The sequence below is a fragment of the Filicampus tigris genome, chromosome 5, assembly GCF_054856515.1.
Source record: "Filicampus tigris isolate MCC_2025a chromosome 5, RoL_Ftig_1.0, whole genome shotgun sequence".
Classification (NCBI taxonomy): Eukaryota; Metazoa; Chordata; class Actinopteri; order Syngnathiformes; family Syngnathidae; genus Filicampus; species Filicampus tigris.
In genome coordinates this window covers 3,567,408-3,586,071 of record NC_141221.1, presented here as the reverse complement: position 1 = coordinate 3,586,071, position 18,664 = coordinate 3,567,408, and the positions used below count along the sequence as shown (strand labels likewise).

The 18,664-nt window shown below is 41.7% G+C and overlaps 2 protein-coding genes across 4 annotated transcripts in view; one reads left to right on the top strand and one right to left on the bottom strand.

Moving 5' to 3' along the window:
- p2rx2 (purinergic receptor P2X, ligand-gated ion channel, 2) overlaps nucleotides 1-815 on the top strand; it is a 7,165-nt gene extending 6,350 nt beyond the window's left edge. For all 3 annotated transcript variants that reach the window (XM_086031596.1, XM_086031594.1, XM_086031595.1), the window contains exon 12: nucleotides 242-815. In XM_086031596.1, the coding sequence (XP_085887722.1) occupies nucleotides 242-343 (102 nt within the window). In that variant the 3' untranslated portion in view covers nucleotides 344-815. The remainder of the gene's footprint in view (nucleotides 1-241) is intronic.
- pole (polymerase (DNA directed), epsilon) lies at nucleotides 593-18,664 on the bottom strand. The gene is made up of 48 exons (XM_086031591.1): nucleotides 18,204-18,664; nucleotides 17,965-18,100; nucleotides 17,805-17,885; nucleotides 17,658-17,702; nucleotides 17,484-17,576; nucleotides 17,235-17,389; nucleotides 16,894-17,035; nucleotides 16,730-16,810; nucleotides 16,536-16,643; nucleotides 16,341-16,451; nucleotides 16,136-16,221; nucleotides 15,912-16,031; nucleotides 15,252-15,384; nucleotides 15,027-15,140; nucleotides 14,726-14,938; nucleotides 14,103-14,210; nucleotides 13,856-13,984; nucleotides 13,655-13,757; nucleotides 13,401-13,547; nucleotides 13,176-13,321; nucleotides 12,874-13,022; nucleotides 12,677-12,769; nucleotides 12,274-12,576; nucleotides 11,325-11,520; nucleotides 10,965-11,179; nucleotides 10,755-10,857; nucleotides 10,582-10,662; nucleotides 10,252-10,374; nucleotides 9,740-9,949; nucleotides 9,211-9,423; nucleotides 8,959-9,102; nucleotides 8,743-8,883; nucleotides 8,367-8,520; nucleotides 8,161-8,267; nucleotides 7,794-7,970; nucleotides 7,469-7,692; nucleotides 6,385-6,605; nucleotides 5,980-6,184; nucleotides 5,734-5,907; nucleotides 4,849-4,974; nucleotides 4,567-4,699; nucleotides 4,278-4,479; nucleotides 2,977-3,108; nucleotides 2,684-2,877; nucleotides 2,403-2,603; nucleotides 2,182-2,307; nucleotides 1,877-1,966; nucleotides 593-1,792 (listed from the first exon to the last, which is right to left on the bottom strand). The coding sequence occupies exons 1-48, from the start codon at nucleotides 18,266-18,268 to the stop codon at nucleotides 1,670-1,672; spliced, it is 6,876 nt and encodes a 2,291-aa protein (XP_085887717.1). The 5' UTR covers nucleotides 18,269-18,664; the 3' UTR covers nucleotides 593-1,669.

The window sequence follows — 18,664 nt, the reverse complement described above, 5'->3', positions numbered from 1 at the left end:
ACAACTTTTAGTTAACTATGATCTTTAAATGGCTATTTTGACCCGACAAAAGATGGTGTCTATTGTATGTGTTAGTATCATTAATTTGTGTTTTAATTTACTGCTTTGCTTTTACTCTTTTTTTGTTGTATTGTTGCTATTTTATGTTATATGTAAAGCGCTGTTTTGTTACAGCTGCAGCTGTTGTGAAATGAGCTACCCGCACAAACCTTAGCTGGTCTCATTGTATTTTCCTCTCTAGGTTATAAATGAACCAACCGACGAGTCGATTCCTCCACAACTACTTTACATCACCAGCTTCAGCTCGTACCAATCAGACTTGTCAGATGGTGTGCCACTGTGATGTCATCATCATAGTTGCCTCATTGTGTGGACTCCCGTCAACATTTTCGGTGGCTTGTGGCAACAGCCACAAGCGGTTTCATATTCTCAAGGGACTTCCGAACTGCTGCTTTTCTTGAATAAGCGATTGCAGCATCAGTTATTTTGAGAGATGCTGTTGGAATGTCAACTTTTTTTTTTTTTATAGTGTAAGACAAACATAACACAATACATACATATTGGACACAGCGGTGGGTGCACAATTCTGTATTGGAGTTAACAATGCTTGCTAAAAGAAATATATGAAGAATGAAATGGAAAAAAAAATACATGACTATTTACTGACAGTGATGATCAAATTATTTGTAATTATGTTTGTAAAGGCAACATTTTTGATCAAACTTGTGCTCCTAAATTGTGCAAGTGTCCAGTAATTATATATTAATAGTCTTATCAATTAACATCCAACATATAGTAAGCATTAAAATGCAAAAGATTAGCACCAATAAGCATTTCATACAAATTTTCTTGAATAATAAAACTTGTCCAGTAAATTGCTTAGCATCATCTTTTAGCCTGATGCGTAATGAGAGCATCCAGCAGGAAACGATGCACAAGATGAGCAACGAGCAGTAATCCAATAAGTCAGTCACTTCCCATAAAATGCCCCTCTAACAAGATTCTGGTGTTCTCTAAGCCCATCTGGATTCTTCAGAAGACCAGAATGGCCAAGACCGAAGAGTAATCGATCCATATCTGCCATGACGGGTGAAGGATCATTTCAGTTTGGAACAATTCAGCAATCTTTGTGGGCATGTAGACCAACTAATATGAGTAAGATGCGGATCACGGACATGATTCCATTTTAGCCATGAGCTGGCCAAAAGGGGTGGATTTTAATGCTTAAATCACATTCCACAAACGCAATATTAATCAGAATGCCCTGTTTAGACTAGTAGGGCAGCATGGAAGAATTTCTTGTAAAGAAATCTTTTGGGTTGACTTCCTGTTTAAGCGTATGTACAGAATGATGGTTGTCCCAAGAAATGATGACAACAAGGGGGTGTAATGATACTTTTAAAGTGACCTGACTACTGCATAGAATATATTACACGGTAAAAAATTTTTTTATTGACGGTAAAAAAAATGTATTCTATATGCATACATTTCAAAACTCCCACCACTGAGAGTTCAAGCATATCTACAGCCTACGTAAACTGTACTCAGCCATGGAAGTGTACACAATACACACACGCACGCACGCACACACACACTTCACCAACAATCACCAACAGTGATGAATGAGTTGTTCTCATGTGACAGCCAGGGAAGAACATCAGCTGTGCCGTTATGGAGCACTCTGGCTCATTTGTGGACTCATTACCATCAACCAGTCAATGGTCTCCTTCAGGAAGCTCATGTTGTAGTGGGACGCAATGTTCCGAAATACTGTGACCTGCTCTGAGAAATTCTTTGGAGGGAGAGTGCGAACACGTGAATAAAAAAAACTGAACAATAAAACACACACATCGGAAAAACAGAATGTAACACATACCTTAAGTGGGAAATTCAGTTCAAAGTCTCCAGCACATTTGCAGTAGAGAGGCATGTTTGCTTCCTTCACTCCTCTACATTTAGTACACACCTAAACACCACAAAAAGAATGGTTGGCTTGATTTATTGAAACATGAACACACAATTAGCGACAAGATGTTTAAAGAAGGACGTTAACCACATGATTGAGTCTCCTTTTCAAGATGTCATATTGATTCCTACATTTTCTTCCCTAAACTGGACTCCAAGCAGCCATTGCTCTCTGTACATTGCAGTAATTTTGTCAATGTAGCCATTTTAACTCACCAGGTCCTGCAATGTGTAGCTCATCAATTTCTTCTGCAGGGCTTCCACCAACGCCATCTCAATCGACTCTGTCTCGTACTGGGCCTGGCAGTTTGAACAAAACCACTGTGGCGAGACAGCGCCATCCTGGGGGGTGGGGGGGAAAGAAAAAAAATCATAGTGGATGCAATTAACAAGAAAACCCCAAAGTAGGACTACTAGCAGAGCCTCTGCTGGCTTACTTGTGCCACAGAAGGGTCTTTGCAGAGGTCGAGGTCACGGCAGAAATTGCAGTTATGGCAAATAACTTCCGGCAGTATGTATGAGTTGCAGGGATCGCGAAAACTGGCTTCTTCCGAGAATTCCCCCACATCCACAAGGCGCAGAAGGTCCCTCTTAAGCTTGTTCACCTGGTTCACAATGTTGCCATCTAGTGAGAGGACCTGAAGAAACAATGAAGGATGGAGGAAATGAATCAGCTGATTTAACAATGAGGTCAATTTTGTTTTGAATTCGTATTTACCTGACAGACATATTTGATAAACTCCAGAGCTGGGTTGTTGAGTGGCAAGTGTGAGCCTGGCAAGACCGGGAACATTTCTGAGGGCTGGGCCACATTCCTGGTACCAGTCACCTTTTTTTGGATTTTTTGTGTAATGGTAAAAATGTTCTGTGTCAGCTCACTGGACACATACTCCTGGGAGAAAGAGATCATTCCTAAAGGAGAGATTTAAAATATGCAAGCTCTAAATACGGTCACATCATAACATCTGGCATTGCTTTTTAGTACTATTAAATTCTACTCAAGCATTCTACCAGGTAGAGCGCTCAAATCCCCCACGGCCTGCTGGGAAATCTGGCTGCAGCCTCGTCTCTTGACTGGCGTTGCACCAGGTGTGTTGCGTCTCAGCTCTTCTTTCATGCTTTGGTAAACTGCTGCAATGTAAGCTGAGTAGAAAGTCAAGGGATGGGAAGTGGCGTATGAGAGCAAAGTGATGCAATGATGTACTACAAATACATATTGTACTGTAATACAAATACTGACGAGAACATTTTTTTGAACGTAAAAGCCCACTCGTTGACCACAAAAGTAGGCAGACCTGAACATTCTAATAAGATTTGATAAAAGAACTGTATCAAGAACTCAAAGAATCAAACAATTTTCCTCAATAAATATATGTCAGAACGCTCGATGATGTCACAATGCGTCCTGTCGCGCAAGTTGGCGCCCTACGTGTACGATGGTGTCCCCAATGGACAATGGGAGCGTCGCCCCTGGTTCTATACCACTACAAACTAACATGAACATTGCTGAATCAACACATCTCCGACAATGACAGTCAGTGACCAGGTGAGGGTTATCATTAAAATTAGTAGTATTTTTGATACACTCTTACATTGGCGCTAAAGATGCAGATGTATCTAACATTTCAACATCATGCTAATACTCAAGATTTGTTTAATATCATGTACAGTGAACCCTTACCATTAAGCAGTTGTAGGGGCCAAGCCCTGCCAACAATAGCAAAAATTTGAGAGTAATTGCCGCAAATCGGTCTCTTAGCTAATAAAATGCATCAGAATAAACATGTGACGGTGTCATGACCCCTCAGAGGATGTCGCGGAATTTTTTTGAGCACAGCGGCGGACGTGCAGACGATCGTGGCAGCTCTGAAATAAGTAACGGCAGTGATATAGATGACGCGCTTGTGGACTTTGAACCAGAGGAACCAGTCGAAGGTGATATATAGTTAAGATATATGTTGGTAGACAATGACGATATCGACGTCTTTGTAACAGAATAGAGGATGGTAATTACCACTCGATGTTTTAAAATCAAAAAATAGTGCTTCTCTTGCACTGACACTATTTTTACATCTTCGATTGAAACGGTAAATAATAAGTAAAAAGCTCGGGCGTGTGTGAAAGCCACGTCTAAACTCTCAAATTCCTTTGGAATTATGTTTCTATCTGCTACAGAGGCTGAGATATCAATTATTTAGAATTCCTGGGAGAACCCTCAGGTTTAAGAGGGTGATCCTATAGTCGCCCATAGGTTTTGGGGAGATGTTGAGCCAGGCGCTTAATGGGCCTTAATGGGTTGATTGTGGACTCACCCGACACAATCATGAGGAAATAGTTCTGGCAGGAGGCACTTTGCGGCAGATACTGCATGATATTCCAGTTGCTCTCAATCAGGTCCTCCACCTCATCCGCCCCTGTCTCTTCCTCGTCTTCCTGAGCATTCGCTTCATCCTCCTCTTCATCCTCACTGCCATCTTCATCTCCCTCTGTGTTTTTGTTTGCTTTGACTCGCTCCTAAGAAACACCAGCCCAAGAGCGGCAATGAGCTGCCTATATGGCAAACAATAGACATCGATAATAATGAACTACGCTTTGAACTACCTCGCCACACAAGATGCTGGATGGAAGTTTGCCTTTCACGCCACCATTGTTAGCCGGGTCCATCCACAGGAGAAACTCCCAACATCGGGAGAAGGAGATGGACAGAGAGTGGAAGATTTCTCTGGAATGTATGCTACGAGACACAGTTAGAGAGTCTGTGGTTGGTTACAATGCATGCACCCGTGCATTTGATACGATAAATACAATAAAATGTTGGCCCATAAGGATGATGCAAGAATTAACCATTTGAAAGGTATGGTTTAAAGATGGCAAATATCAAACCTATTTGTGATGTAGTCCACATATCCAATGGCATCGTCTATCCTCCGTTTTTTAGTGCACAAGATGATCCTGTTGAAGTTTCCGTACACCACAGTGGAGCCAAGACGCTTGAACTCTGCAATCAATCTGTCAGCACAACAGCAAGAATTACAATGGGAAGGCCAGCTTGTTAAAGCGGAAGTCAACCCAAACATTTTTTTTTTTAAGACGATGTTCTATGCAGGCCCACTAGTTGAAACACAGAATTCTGATTAATATTGTGTTTGTGGAATATGAATTAAGCAACAAATTCCACCCGTTTTTAACCACCTATGGGGGCGGCCATTTTGTCACTTCTGTCGACTGAAAATGACATCACACACCCTCATAATTCATATTAATCATGATGCCTTTTTTCAACTAGTGGGCCTGCATAGACTATATTCTTGAAAAAAATATGTTTGGGTTGACTTGCCCTTTAAGCTTCCTGTCATAAATTTAAAAACTGACTTGCATAGGTCAAACCAGTGGTCGCCAACCTTTTTTTCTGCCACGGACCGTCGAAACCCTTCGCGGCCCTCTAATTACTCCCCGTCCGGGGGCGGGGGAAGAAACTTTCCAAATGCGTCTGTTTATTTGACTCATTTGCCAGCTTGTGCATTTAATATTGGCGTTGCGCGACGGAGACAACTTTTCAAAATAAAATGTTTTTCAGCCTCGGATAATAAATAAACCGGAAGTACTGTACTTTTTTTTTTTTTTTTTTTTCTTTCTTTCTTTCATCCGTGCGGTCCGATCGAAAGTGGCCTGCGGCCCGGTACCGGTCTGCTGCCCGGTGGTTGGGGACCCCTGGGTTAAACAATGTATAGACCTACATGCAAGCAATAAAGGCTGTGCATCACTCACTGCAGAAAGACCTTCTTCATCATGTTGTGCAAGGTACGGTGCAGAGCGGGGTCATAGAGCAGCGAGTTGGGAGAGTGCAGCCAGCGGTAGAAGTGCATCACCTGGTTGTCCGCATACACGTTGTGGTACTGTGTGATCTCTCGGACCCAACCCACCACCATGCTCTTCAAGATCCTGCTCATGCAAAACATAAAGCATTGGTAGCATCAGGCAAAAATAAAACACGTGTGTGTTTTAACTGTGCACCTGAAGGTGTTGGAGCAGAGGGCAGTCTCGTCATAGCTAGCTAGTAAGCTAGCTCCTTGGTTTCCAGACATCATGTCCTCCAAAGACGCCTGTTGGATCACATCGAAACTAACACCCAGACTGGCTCCTCCCTCCATGTCATTGACATGCTGCGACTGGAGAATGGTGTTCACAGCCAAACTCTGCAGGTCCAGCTCCACACACACTGTAAAATGGAACATTTGGAAATTAACTTTCATCCCTTACAATGAGGTCAACTTCCTAATTCACTCGGATCTCGTATCAGTTCGGGCGAGTTGATGGCATTTGTGACAAAGGGTTGACAATTTGAGTAACTACACAAATGATGTCACGAGAGCGCAATTATACATTTCCAGAGTTGGATTTAAGCATGCTCCGAGGTACCTGTGGAGTAGCATCCTTGGGCATTAATCTCAACAGAGCCCTGGTCATCACTTTCCATAACCAGGCGGCTGTCATCAGCCTCTTTGCCTCCCAGATCTGGTCTAGCTGTGGGAGAGAGCCATAGCAGGTGATTGTGTTTCCGCAGATGTCTGGCAAGGAACAAGTCGGAACCAAAGATTGACACATCCTGAGGCAGGTTTCCCACAGGTAGGTGGTAATACCTGAAATGGAGAAAGATGATGGACGGATTTTCAGTTTTCATCATTCTCACATAAAATCGGCACAAAACATTAACCATGGAGCACACGGAGTACAACTCAAAGTAACACATGTCAGAACATGTACTGTATATGAATTGTGTCAACATGTATGAAAATACACAATTTTTTCTTTTCTTGAAAATGTCAAACTCCTTATTTTGATATCTTGGTCAAAGGTTGAAATTCCTATTGAAATATTTTACAATAAATATATGACAAATAGTGGTAAGTAACAAGTGCTTGATTTTCACGACTAAAAATGATAATTATTCATATGACTGGGCGCTTTTAAAGCGGAAGTCAACCCAAAAATATTCTTTGCAATATGTTCTATGCACCGTCATTAGTCTAAACATGACATTTTGATTAATATTGCGCTTGTGGAATATGAGTTAAGCAGCAAAATCCACCCATTTTTAGCTATCTGGGGTGGCGGCCATTTTGCCACTTGCTGTCAACTGAAAATGACACCACAGTTGCTCAGGACTCAGATAACAACCAACCATGGTTCAGGTTCGAAAACAGCTCCCTGAGCTGGACGAAAACGGGTGGATTTTACTGCTTAACTCATATTCCACAAACGTAACATTAATCAGAATTCCAGGTTTCGACTAGTGGGCCTGCATAGAGCATACCGTATTCTTCTTAAGAAAAAATTTAGGTTGACTTCCTCTTTAAGTCGTTTTTTAAAAATCCAATGCTAATAATATGCAATAAACGATAACCTAGACATGGCACGGTGCTTGGGTAAGATAGGTGACTTTTGCTCCCCAAAAAGTTTGGATGCGGCATATATATATATATATAGTGCATATGCTACCTACCGAGCCATATCAAAAGCCTGCGATAGATAGCTGTCCAGGTTCAGATAGTGGCGGATCATGCGCCGGGCTCCATGCCGCTGCCAGTCTAGCACATTGTAACTGATTTCATCAATAACATGCACGGGCACGACCGGGAATTCGTCCAGAACTGGCATCCCTGTAACCAGTCGTCGCAACTCAAAGTTTGATTGCACTGCGATGAGGGTTGGTCCCCGGCGCTCCTCCTAAATATAACAAATAGAAGCACAACAGAAGATTCATAACGTAAGTCTCAATAGAAAAAGTCACATCAGTGAAAAAAAAAAAATGGTTTTGTCCCCCTCACCTTGTAGCTTAGAAGTGTGCGTTGCAGCGCACGGTAGATGGCCTTCACATCATTTTCAGCCCGAATCTCAAAATTGTGTTTTTCTGGAGGCAGGAGGTCCTCTGTCGTTTTTTCCAATAGGGCAGTGCGCTCAGCAGTGTAGACGTTACTGAGGTTTGGCATCTGGTTGCTTCGCACCTTCATAGGAAAGGAAAGACAAAGCTCAAACTGGGGCTGAAAGCACTCCTTGAGACAAGGCAGCGGGCCAGTTGTATTAAATCCATCATGTATGAACTTTACAGCACTTTTAGAGTATAACTGTAAGAATCCCAACAGAAAGATGGTAAAAAAAAAAAAAAAAAAACATAGAGCAATGCATTGTTCTTACAGTGTCTAGAACAAAAATGTTGGCCTTGCGCTGAGAAGGGATGAAAAGACCAAACAGGGCCTTATGACCCTGATTGTGATGGTAAAGGTACATATGGCGAACGCTCCCTGAAAGAAAACCAACATGAAAGAGGAACATTAACAGACTCTGTTGGACAGTCAATTAGCAAACCACACGAACGCAGTACGCTGATATCATGCTCATACCTGGCTCCAAGTAGCTGAACTGGGCCAGAGACCTCATATCCAGATTCTCCAAATCAAAAGTGTCTGCCTCCCTGCCGGTCATATCCCTCCCAACACGCTTATTGACCATACACACACATCCGAGCTGCACTAGTGCACGAAACAGCAGTGGCACCTGAAAGGTGGATGATCAAAACGGACGATTGTTTTAGCACTTCAGGGTAACATCTATTTAAAAGTGGTCCCATTAGAACATCAGTATAAGTGACATGCAATAGTTGTAGCAAAAATTACACTAACTGCTCACTTAAGATTGACGCAGTAAGACGGGAAATAATTTAACTACATTATAGGATTATTACTGTGGTTAAAGTTGGCAGTGGTGTGTGTATGTCACCTGTGTTTCATAGACCCCTTCAATGTCCGGGGCCGAGAGGTCAGCATTGATCTCGTTAATGTGCTCCTGGTACATGTCCTCAGGCACACAGTATTCGTAGAGGTAGTACACTATGTTGGAGCGAGGGAGCATGCGATTCACCTGATACAACACACAAACAAATTGCTACAAATAAAAACGTTCTTTGGGGGGGGGGACAGCTTGTTCACTGCTTACCTTTTTGTATGTTGGTCCCTCCTCCAGCTTTGGGACTTTTTGGTTGACATAGAAGATGCGAGGAATGTTGAGCTTCATGCAATGGAGGTCATTTCCAATCACAGCCCATAATTTGAAAAGTCCAGGGTGGCTAGTTTCTGCAATCTGCAAGTATCAGATACATTACTTCAATCATCATTTGACTCTCTTGGGTAAAGAGAGTGTGATTCCACGTAAAAAGAGGGTGGTGTTAGTGAGATGATTTATGGCCACCTGCACTATTTGCCACGGCATGTCCAGGATGCTGCGAGCAGTTTTGCGAAGGAAACTTCCTAGGCCTGTTGTGGGGCCATCCCTGATCACTCCTCCGCATACAGGCTGGGCTTCTCCATCCAGCAGTCGTCTCTTTTTCTTTCTCTCCTTCCTCTGCCTCATCTGCAGCTCCCACTTTTTCTTATGGTAACGCAACCACACAAGGCGCTCCTCCTATAGAGAGACAGATTTTAAAGAAGTCATTTAAGATACTTAAAAAAAAAAATGGTTGAGTAATGGGTGAACAGGCTTTTCAAAGACTGATTTGCAATACAAACAAGTAAAAGGTCAGTTTCCATATGACTGTATAGAGTAGGGTAGACTAGTTGAAATGAATATGTAACCATGAACATCAAAATAAATATGATTAGCTATATGATATATAATTAGCTTAGTCAATTAAATGTACTATTTGTAAACAAGAAGTTGTAATGTCAAAGCTAGTTTCATGTCAATCACATTTCACACTAGTAAAATTGAACATACCTACCTTCGTCTTGCCCATTGGTGGCGGGGGTCCCAAAACCTCTCTCCACGACTGGGTAAGCTCAAGATCCTGAGACTCTACCTGGCTGTCCTCCCCCTGAGAGGCTCTCTTCCTCTTGGTGCTGATGAGGATGGCCGGCTGCAGAGACTTAGCCGGCATCCCAAAGTCTTCCATATCAGGAACACTTTGGCTCTCGAGGAGCAGTTGCGCCACCTGAAAAAAAAAAATCAGATAGTCTGTTTAAAGGGGGCTTGAAACAATACAATACAGACTGTAGACTTGGGACCATGCGAAATTTCATGATTAAATGACATCAACCAACATCCCTTGAGAATTTCCTTGGTTGATGCGTCTTAAATTTAATTAACCACTTAAAGCTCACTCACTGAATTTCTAGGGAATTCAACTTTTTTCCTTAGGATGGGCACCTAACTATATTTCCTTGAATGAATCATGAATCGAATAATCAATTATTCCTTGAACCAATTTGAACATTTTGCTCTGATGTAACCTACCCGTTTTTTGCCCTCGCTGGTGAATAGCTCACTGATTTTCTTTTGCTTGTAGATATCATTTTTCTCAAGAAGTTTCTTGTGAAGCCAGTCGGGATGTCGTACTCGGGGGACTGGATTCTTCACCTGAACATCAAAACATGTTAAAACTACATAACACCAAAGTATTACACATTCGACTATAAGACAGTCAGGTTTTTCACAATTGCAAACTACTACCATGATAAACATAATTTTAAATGACTAGCTCTCTGACCGTGTACCTACCAGATTACCAATATGACAATAACTAACCCGTGCACCATTAGTATGTTTTTTTTTTTGTTTAATTACCTGTTGAAGAGCTGCAGGGATGGTGATAATTTTCTGGATTGCGCTCCCTAACCTCTCAATGTAGTAACTCCAATCGAGGATCTGTGACGAGAACAGGAAAGACAATCGGATGCCAAACAAGGAAAAAAAAAAAAATCCATAAATTTGCAAGTTATTTGATTCCAAATCCTTACTGAGCGGATGTCAAAGTCATGCATGCTGGGCACCTTCAGCCATTTACGCAGAAAATGTTTGGTCACACTTGGCTCAGCTTGGAAGATGGCCAAAGGAATGGCTCTGACGGGGGAGACATGAATGAACCAGGGAACTCTTGCTTCAAGTCAGCTTTTACAGCCTATCATCATAAATACAACACTGAGGAGCTACATGTGCCATTGTCCCACCTCTCCGTGACAGGAGATCCTTCTGGCTTTCGTGAGATGACGTAACGACAGCTAAGACCAGCATCTTTCACCATTTGGTCCCCCAGGAACTCTGCCAGTCTCTTGGCTGTGCTAATGGAAGTGGACTTTTGCTCTCCGTAGTCCTCCAACTTTTTAGACATGGAGCGATTTTCTGATATCAGGTCAAACAGCTCAGCATCCGGCATGTTGGCAGCCTGGAGACCGATGGAATGAACTATCAACTTCATGACTGAGGTTTTCTTCGTGCGGTGAACTAATTCCTGCCTTGTTAACAATTTGACAAGTTGTCTCGCAACTTTTGGATGTTTTAAGCGAGTGTGAAACTCAAACTGCCTTTACCTTGCTGTACAGCACATCCAGCCAGTAGTCAGCCACTTTGGCGACAGAGGCGTAGACTTCCTCCAGGGTGGTACCTTTGAGGAAAGCTTCAAACACAGAAGACTGGAAGATCTTAATGAGCTGCAGTTCCCCTCTTCTCTTCACTTCAAAACCTTTCAGCTCAGCCAGAGACCCGTCCTCGTTAAATACAGCGTACCTAAAATAAAAAGGCCAACTCCAAGTCATCGACTGTGCCAGTGATTAAAATATCAATTATGAAATCAATATACTGTAAATACACTTGCTGGTACCATCAAACACAAGCGCCAATAACTATATATTTACAAAGGTAATAATTCCCAGCTTTGATTGAAACTGTCACAAAGGTATTCATTTCAAATAAATTTATTATTGTTGTTGTAGTAGTTCAGCGCGGTGTAGAACCACTACATACCGAGAGCTGTTTTTAACATTTTTAACATTAATATTAATACTATGTAGTGATGTGAGAGCAACAGCAGAATTTGGGAGAAAACTTTGTTAAATTAACAACTGATCTTTATTTCTAAAACAATAAAATTCATGAAAAAAATGTGTCAGTCCTCACACAGTTTAATGGCTGGGAATGTAATTAGTCCACTGTCAACCTCACTGAAAGGTAGCTTGCTCTACCTTTTGTTGGACACCACTTGATTGTGTCTGTCCAGATGGAATAAATCTACTGTAAAAAGCTTCTGCCTGCTAGTTTTACCTCCCTCTAGTAACAACTGCTATTTTCTTGATAGCGCACAGACGATTGTTTTTTTATTTTTTGACAAATGTTTTGGCGAGAAAGTTGAAATGTAAAAAGAGGTTACACAGCTTTTGCTCTGGAATGCTTCAAGCTGTATGTCAACAACACATGCGCTTATTAATTGGGACATTAGAAAAGTGGCCACTATTGACAGGAAATACCGGTATGAAGCCATACCTTTTCTTTAACTTCTTTCCTTCTTCTTTAGAGGCGGGAAGAATCATGGCTAGATACGGCCCATCCACTTCGAAGAAGATGCTGTTCTCCGCCCTGATATTGTACGTGAGCGACGCGGGCTCTACCAGCTCATGATACTGGTCATTGGTGAATCCCTCCTTAACCAGGATATTCAGCATGGCACCGGGGTAAGAGATGGTCACCTTGGGCTTCTTCTCATTATTAGTCTTCACGACAAAGTTCTCCGGGAAAGTGTTTGGGAGGACGCACCAGATACCGTCAGTGTCCAACTCAAGTGGCCTCCTAAGTCACAGAAAAGTTGACCAAAAAAAAAAAGATTTTGCCCGTGGAAATCTACCTCTCCGCTACACATCGATTATTGCTGTTTCCATATGGTGCTCACCCTATTTGTTCGATGAGCTCTCTCGCCTGAGTGATGATATTGGCACCAGTGTAGCACACAATGCCGGCCATCTCCATTGAGTACCAGCGAGCCCTAGTGGACACACAGAGCAGCAGTTTAGCAACACGGATTTGTACAGGGGCCGTTTAGAGGCCACTGGCTTTATTTTGGGGGAAAAAAACAGAGTTAACCCGTACCCTTTTCTCATGACATAGCCGTAAAACGAGTTTAGGATACACTTGTGAGCCAGCTGAAGAGACTCGTACAGGATCTCCATGTTCTTGCAGCGTTTGACCTCGGCAGCGTCTCCGCTGTCCTGAGCTGCGGACAGTTTCTTCTTCCACACCTTAAGGGACATGACGTAAAAGTGTAAAAAGTTTGTGTTACCATGATTGACATGTAGAAATTGACCAATCAAACTCACAAGTGCCCCGGCCCTTAAACCTCCTGGGGGGAAGACATGACTCACTTTTCTTTTCTGTATTACAAATGAAGGTACCTTGTGTAGCCCTTTAAACTCATATCGCCGATCCCTGAAGGCTCGAACAGTATCCACATAGAAGGAGTTTTCTCTCTGACAGATGGTGGTGACTCGCTCCTCCAGCTTGGTGACGTGCGTCTTCTTATAAGCCTTCTTGCAGTAGTCTGACACAAGGACAACATGAGTCAGAACTGCCTTTGACGCCGGGAAGACTAAAACAAAACCGTTTTGAAAATAGGACACCTGCAAGACGCTTTTTCTCATGCTTAGCCTGTTCCTCCCTGTTGAGTGTGTGGAAGGCCCGAGGTGGACCATTAGGAAAGAATGGAGGGAACTTCTCAGACTCTAGTTGCTGCTGGATCCGGTGGAATTCACTACGGCTGGCGGGCACTGCGGCAGAGGGGAAGAGGGTGTGAAACATTATTGGATTTCTCTCCATTTGCTCCATGGTTAAATTTGAATGTCTTAAGAACACAAGACGTGTGACACAGACTTACTGATTTCTCCTCTCCAGTGCCAAGCCATCCTCCTTTGACAAGTGGCGCCTGGTTTATTGAAGTCACAGGCAGCACAAGTGGCTTCATCTACCATTGCAGATGGCTGGACGGGAATAATATAAATTGCAAAGGAAATAGGACATTTTAATATTATACTTATTTTTTTATGTAGTCTTATATGATAAATTCCTCTTGTTAAACCTGTAGACGGTTGGTGAGGATGATATTGGGGTACATTGCTCCTACATCAAGATGGTATATGAGCGGACACTCAATCCTGTTTGGAACCTCTTTTAGGGAAGTCAGTTTTTTTTTAATATCGTCACAGACCTGTGGAAAAAAAAAAAACTGTGTCCTTTAAACTAGGAAGTAGAATGGGTATTAGGACAGAAAGCAAGAAAAAAAACAACAACAACAACAGGGAGTAAATTAAGAAAAATGCACATACATCATTAAAGTTGGTGACTTGCTCCAGGGGGATTTTTTCCTCTTCCTCAATGGCATGTCGCATGGTTTGCTCGACTTTTTGGCATAGGAAGTCAAAAGCAGCTGGATTCTGTCCACAAACCAATCACCATTCAAAATCAAATAACAACCACTGTGCTGGGTCAAATTAGTGTGCCGGTGTGCGGCGGGGAATTAAGCAGTTTCACTTACTGGTAACTGGCCCCCCAAATGATTATTTAAACAATGTACCTTTATTCAGCTGTCTATTTCGGTGACATATAGTGACAGAAAATAAAAAATGAATTCCTTGAGCTGGTGCACGGTACAGTTAACCTGTGTATGCACCTATTATTATTCATAAAGCTAAATAGGTCACAGCAAGTACACACTGATTATGTTTTTTGACTGTAGCTAATTGAATAAAAAAAAATCTACCAATCAATCACCGATCTACGTAAATTTGTGAGTAAAATGAGACGAGATCTTCAATCTTTCACTGCATTTTTGTTTGGTGGCGTACCGTGAGATATTTCTCATACAAATACAGTATGTGCCCTGGCTGGGAAACACTGACACTGCATAAGCAAATATAAAATAGGAACGCCAAAGTGGAAACAATATTACCATTTTGAAACGGCAGGGAATGTCACTTCTAAATACTCCAGATTCCAGCGCCTCCACGTGGCCGCCCACGTAAGTCTCAGAGTCCAAGACGTGGCCGTCGTCTGTGAGCTTGTTGAAGACTTGTTCCTGCTTGTTGGGGAAGACGATGTTGGCGTGAAAGGCCTGCACCATGAGCAGAGCTTCGCATAGAGTACCAGAGCCTTTACGCAGCACCTGAACAGAGCGTAACACAGAAGAAGTGTCTAACAGGCACGCGCCACATTCATACTTTGTAATATACAGTATTGCGCTGTAAACAAACCTCATCCGGCTCCATAGGGATGATAGTGCACAGAGCAAAGATGAAGGGGTGAACATACTTCATGTAAAGGTAGTACGTGGCCACAGCGTCTGACACGGAGTAGGTTGCTAATGTCTGTCAAAAAATGAATAAATAACAGAATGAAACCCCCCAAAAAAAAAAAAAAAAATATATATATATATATATATATATATATATATATATATATATATATAAAAATCATACCTGCGGTTCCTCTGTTGCCATACGGCACATCTCCTCTGGGTCCAGCTCCACAGGGTCATAGCCCAGTTTAGCCTTTGCTGCAGCCTTCAGATTATGGCTTCCCACTGGCAGGTAGCTGTCTCTCTTAACCCACCTAGCGCACGAGAGAAAAATGCTCATAAATCAATCCTTCCACTACATGGAAGCTACACATCAATTCTGGTATAGTACAATTTTACTGTACATGTATTTGAAAAAAAGGCCAACATGATAGCAGAAATGACTAGTCTTTAAGCAGAAAATGCAGTTTATCGTGACATCTTTTCAATTCTGATCAATTAAATGCAGCAACCTGGCAAAATTAAAACACAAGCAATATGCTAAATAAGCAGAATTTTGATAGAAAAAAATATCATTTGATGGGAATACATTCAAATAATAGTTGTGGTGTCTTTGTGAAACTGAAATGTTTTGCTTTGTTGAAAGTAGAAAACCACATTTTTTCTTTAGGATCTTCTTTTCTTCCAATAATACTCTAACACTAGTGATGTCAAACATTATTCTGAATATTACAGGTCACGCAATATTTATCTAAGTGTCATACTTTCCATAGTGGTTTTGTTTGTTTGTTTGTTTTTTGAATACTTTTTGAAACCGGTATCGGATGCATCAGAATCAAACCTAAAACTGTCCATGTGGATGGCCTGACTGGACTTGTACTCTCCCTGGCTGTCCTTCTGGAACCCAATCTCCCTGTGCATGTTCAGTCCATGCACGGAAGCCCGTGTCTCGACAAAAGGCCTATTGAATTGAAGTAAAATCAAAAAGAAAAGATGTTGACAACGTTTGAGTGAGATGACTGAATACAGGAGCAAAAAAAAAAAAAAAAAAAAAAAAAAGCTTACCAATCAAAGAAGTCTCCGTTGTAGGTGACAAAGATGTTGGGCTTTGTCTCTTGAACGTGATCAAAGAATCTCTGAATAAGTGCCACCTAGAGTCATAACATTATTACAATGCTGCTAATTAATGTGACTTTCTCCCATTTACATACTTTGTATATGTAATATAGAGTAGATCTAAATCTAGTATGTTATTTCTAATAACATTTACCTCATCATCCTCATTAAAAACAGTGAAAGGACCTTCATACTCAGGTTTGGGGGTGAACTCAAAGTCTTCAATATTTTCAGAGACAATCTCTCTGTTTGTGATTAGAAATCCCTACAGGAAGTAAGTGAAAACCAAGTTTTAGTAATAAAAGGACTACACCCAACACAAAACAAAAAGGAGAGGCATAAAACCCACCTGTCCATCTATCATATATGAGATCATCATAATCTGGTCAGTCTCAGCATCTGGGAATTTTAGTGGAAGTTTGGTGGTCTCTATGTCAAAAGCCAAAACGACAGGGTCCTAAAAGTAAAAAAGAAAGGTCAATTATGGGACATCAATGCAAAAGACAAGAGGCATTCAACTTCAACAAGCCATAATCGTCATACTGGTCGTTCAACAAGATCATCCCTGCGAACAATCTCTGGTGGGTAAACACTGCCTCTGTATCGAACGTTGTACCAGTGAGCCTGAGAAAATAAATAAATATTAGCGGTACAACAGATTCAGGCTCTTTGATATATTTTCTCCAGTAGTTGTCAACTGTATTCACCACGTGGATCTTTAAGTCAATAGACACGCGCACGTGGTAGGGCACATCATATTCCCTCATGTCCACAATGTTGTCTAATTGGTCAGAAAGACTTTTGGACATCCCATCGTCTTCTGAAGTCACATTGCCACCTGATAGAGCACTGCAAACATGGAAACCATTAGGTTACCTCTAACAAAGAATAAAAATAAAAATTCAAGAGTGTGAGCAGGATTGTTTTCAATGTTGTGATCACTGATGGGTACTGAGCTGATCTCAAAAACGGCAACCAAGCAATTGCAAGCCAATAAAAACACTAATGAAAACACCTTTTAATTGTGGTTGCATGAAACACAACATACCTTGATAACATTGACGTGTAGACATCATTAGACTGCTCTCTTTCTCTGTTTTTGCGTACTGCTGGGGAAATCTCCCGCTTGACCTTGATGAGGTCGTCCACTGTGTTGAACGACAGCTTAATGTAGCCTCTCTTCAGTCCAACCAGGTGGTTGGGCTGAGTCATAAAAGAAAAGAATGCCTCAAAGTTATTTGCAAGGGTAAAGGTCAAGCAGTCATTATTACTTGTAAACACCAAAAATGACTCTCACCAGATCCAGATCCTCTTTTGGAACAATTTCAAGCTTGGACACTTTGCCTTGGAACTTTCTTGACAAATATGAGATAACTTCCCTTTCGCAGTTCTACAGCAAAAGATAAAATGTTCATATGAGCATTTATATGTTTGACGTCTGACGGGATGCAAATTTGATGGTCAGATTTACCTTTTTTGTGGCAATATAAAAATAAGGCTTGAAAGGGAGCGCAACCTATAGATATAATAAATATTAGATATCATGCTTCATATTCATTATTGAATATTTACTATATACAGGCAACCAAAAGTGTTTGAAAGACTTTACGAGACCTACCTTAAACCTGCTTCCGTCTTCCTGGATAAAATAATAGTCCACAACACTGATCATCCTTTTGTCTTCATCCAGGATCTCAGCCTAAAAGTACAAAGAGGTAAACATTTATACATTTTGTAATGACAGAAAGGGCAAACACGGTGAGTGAGTGTTAATCTACTGGATGCATGTTGATCAACCAGCCAGTTTTCTCTCCGGGGTCTTTCATCCTCTCGAAGCCGAAGCGACTGTCCATCTCATCCGTGAACTGGCTGCGCTCCAGCCTCTTGAGGGCCGACATCGAGGAGCCATCGTCCCTGGTTAAAAAAAAAACATTGCTCTCATTAATCGCCCATGTCTGCTATACATGTAAGGCAGTTTTATTTCGTTTTCATGTAGACTCGATGCGGAACTACTTACTGGTTCTCCTGCTCTCCACTTTTACCCCGGTCCGATTTGAATCTTCCACTATTTTGCAACACCATTTTGTGAGGTTGGCTGAACACAGTCCAGTAAAATTAGTGACGAGCTCAGATTCGCTATTACGTCTGGTACAGATTCTGCATCTGGTAATATTTTGGGGCTATTTCAAACCTTCGTCGTTGTTCCTCTGACAGTGACAAGCCTTGTGTTTTCTTAGTTTGGCGCGTTCTCCCAGTTCCCGCGAGATCAGCGCCACCAATAGTTCTCACAAAGATCGTTTATTCACTACACATTCACTTCTGAAACCCGCATACACTCAAAACCTCACCGCCGCATGTAACACATTGAAAAATATGTCTACAAGACATTAAGACAACAAAAGAACAATTCAAGTTCAAACATATTTGTTTTGCTGTCTAGCTCTTTCCACCGTTATAGGCTTGCCGCTTGACACATAC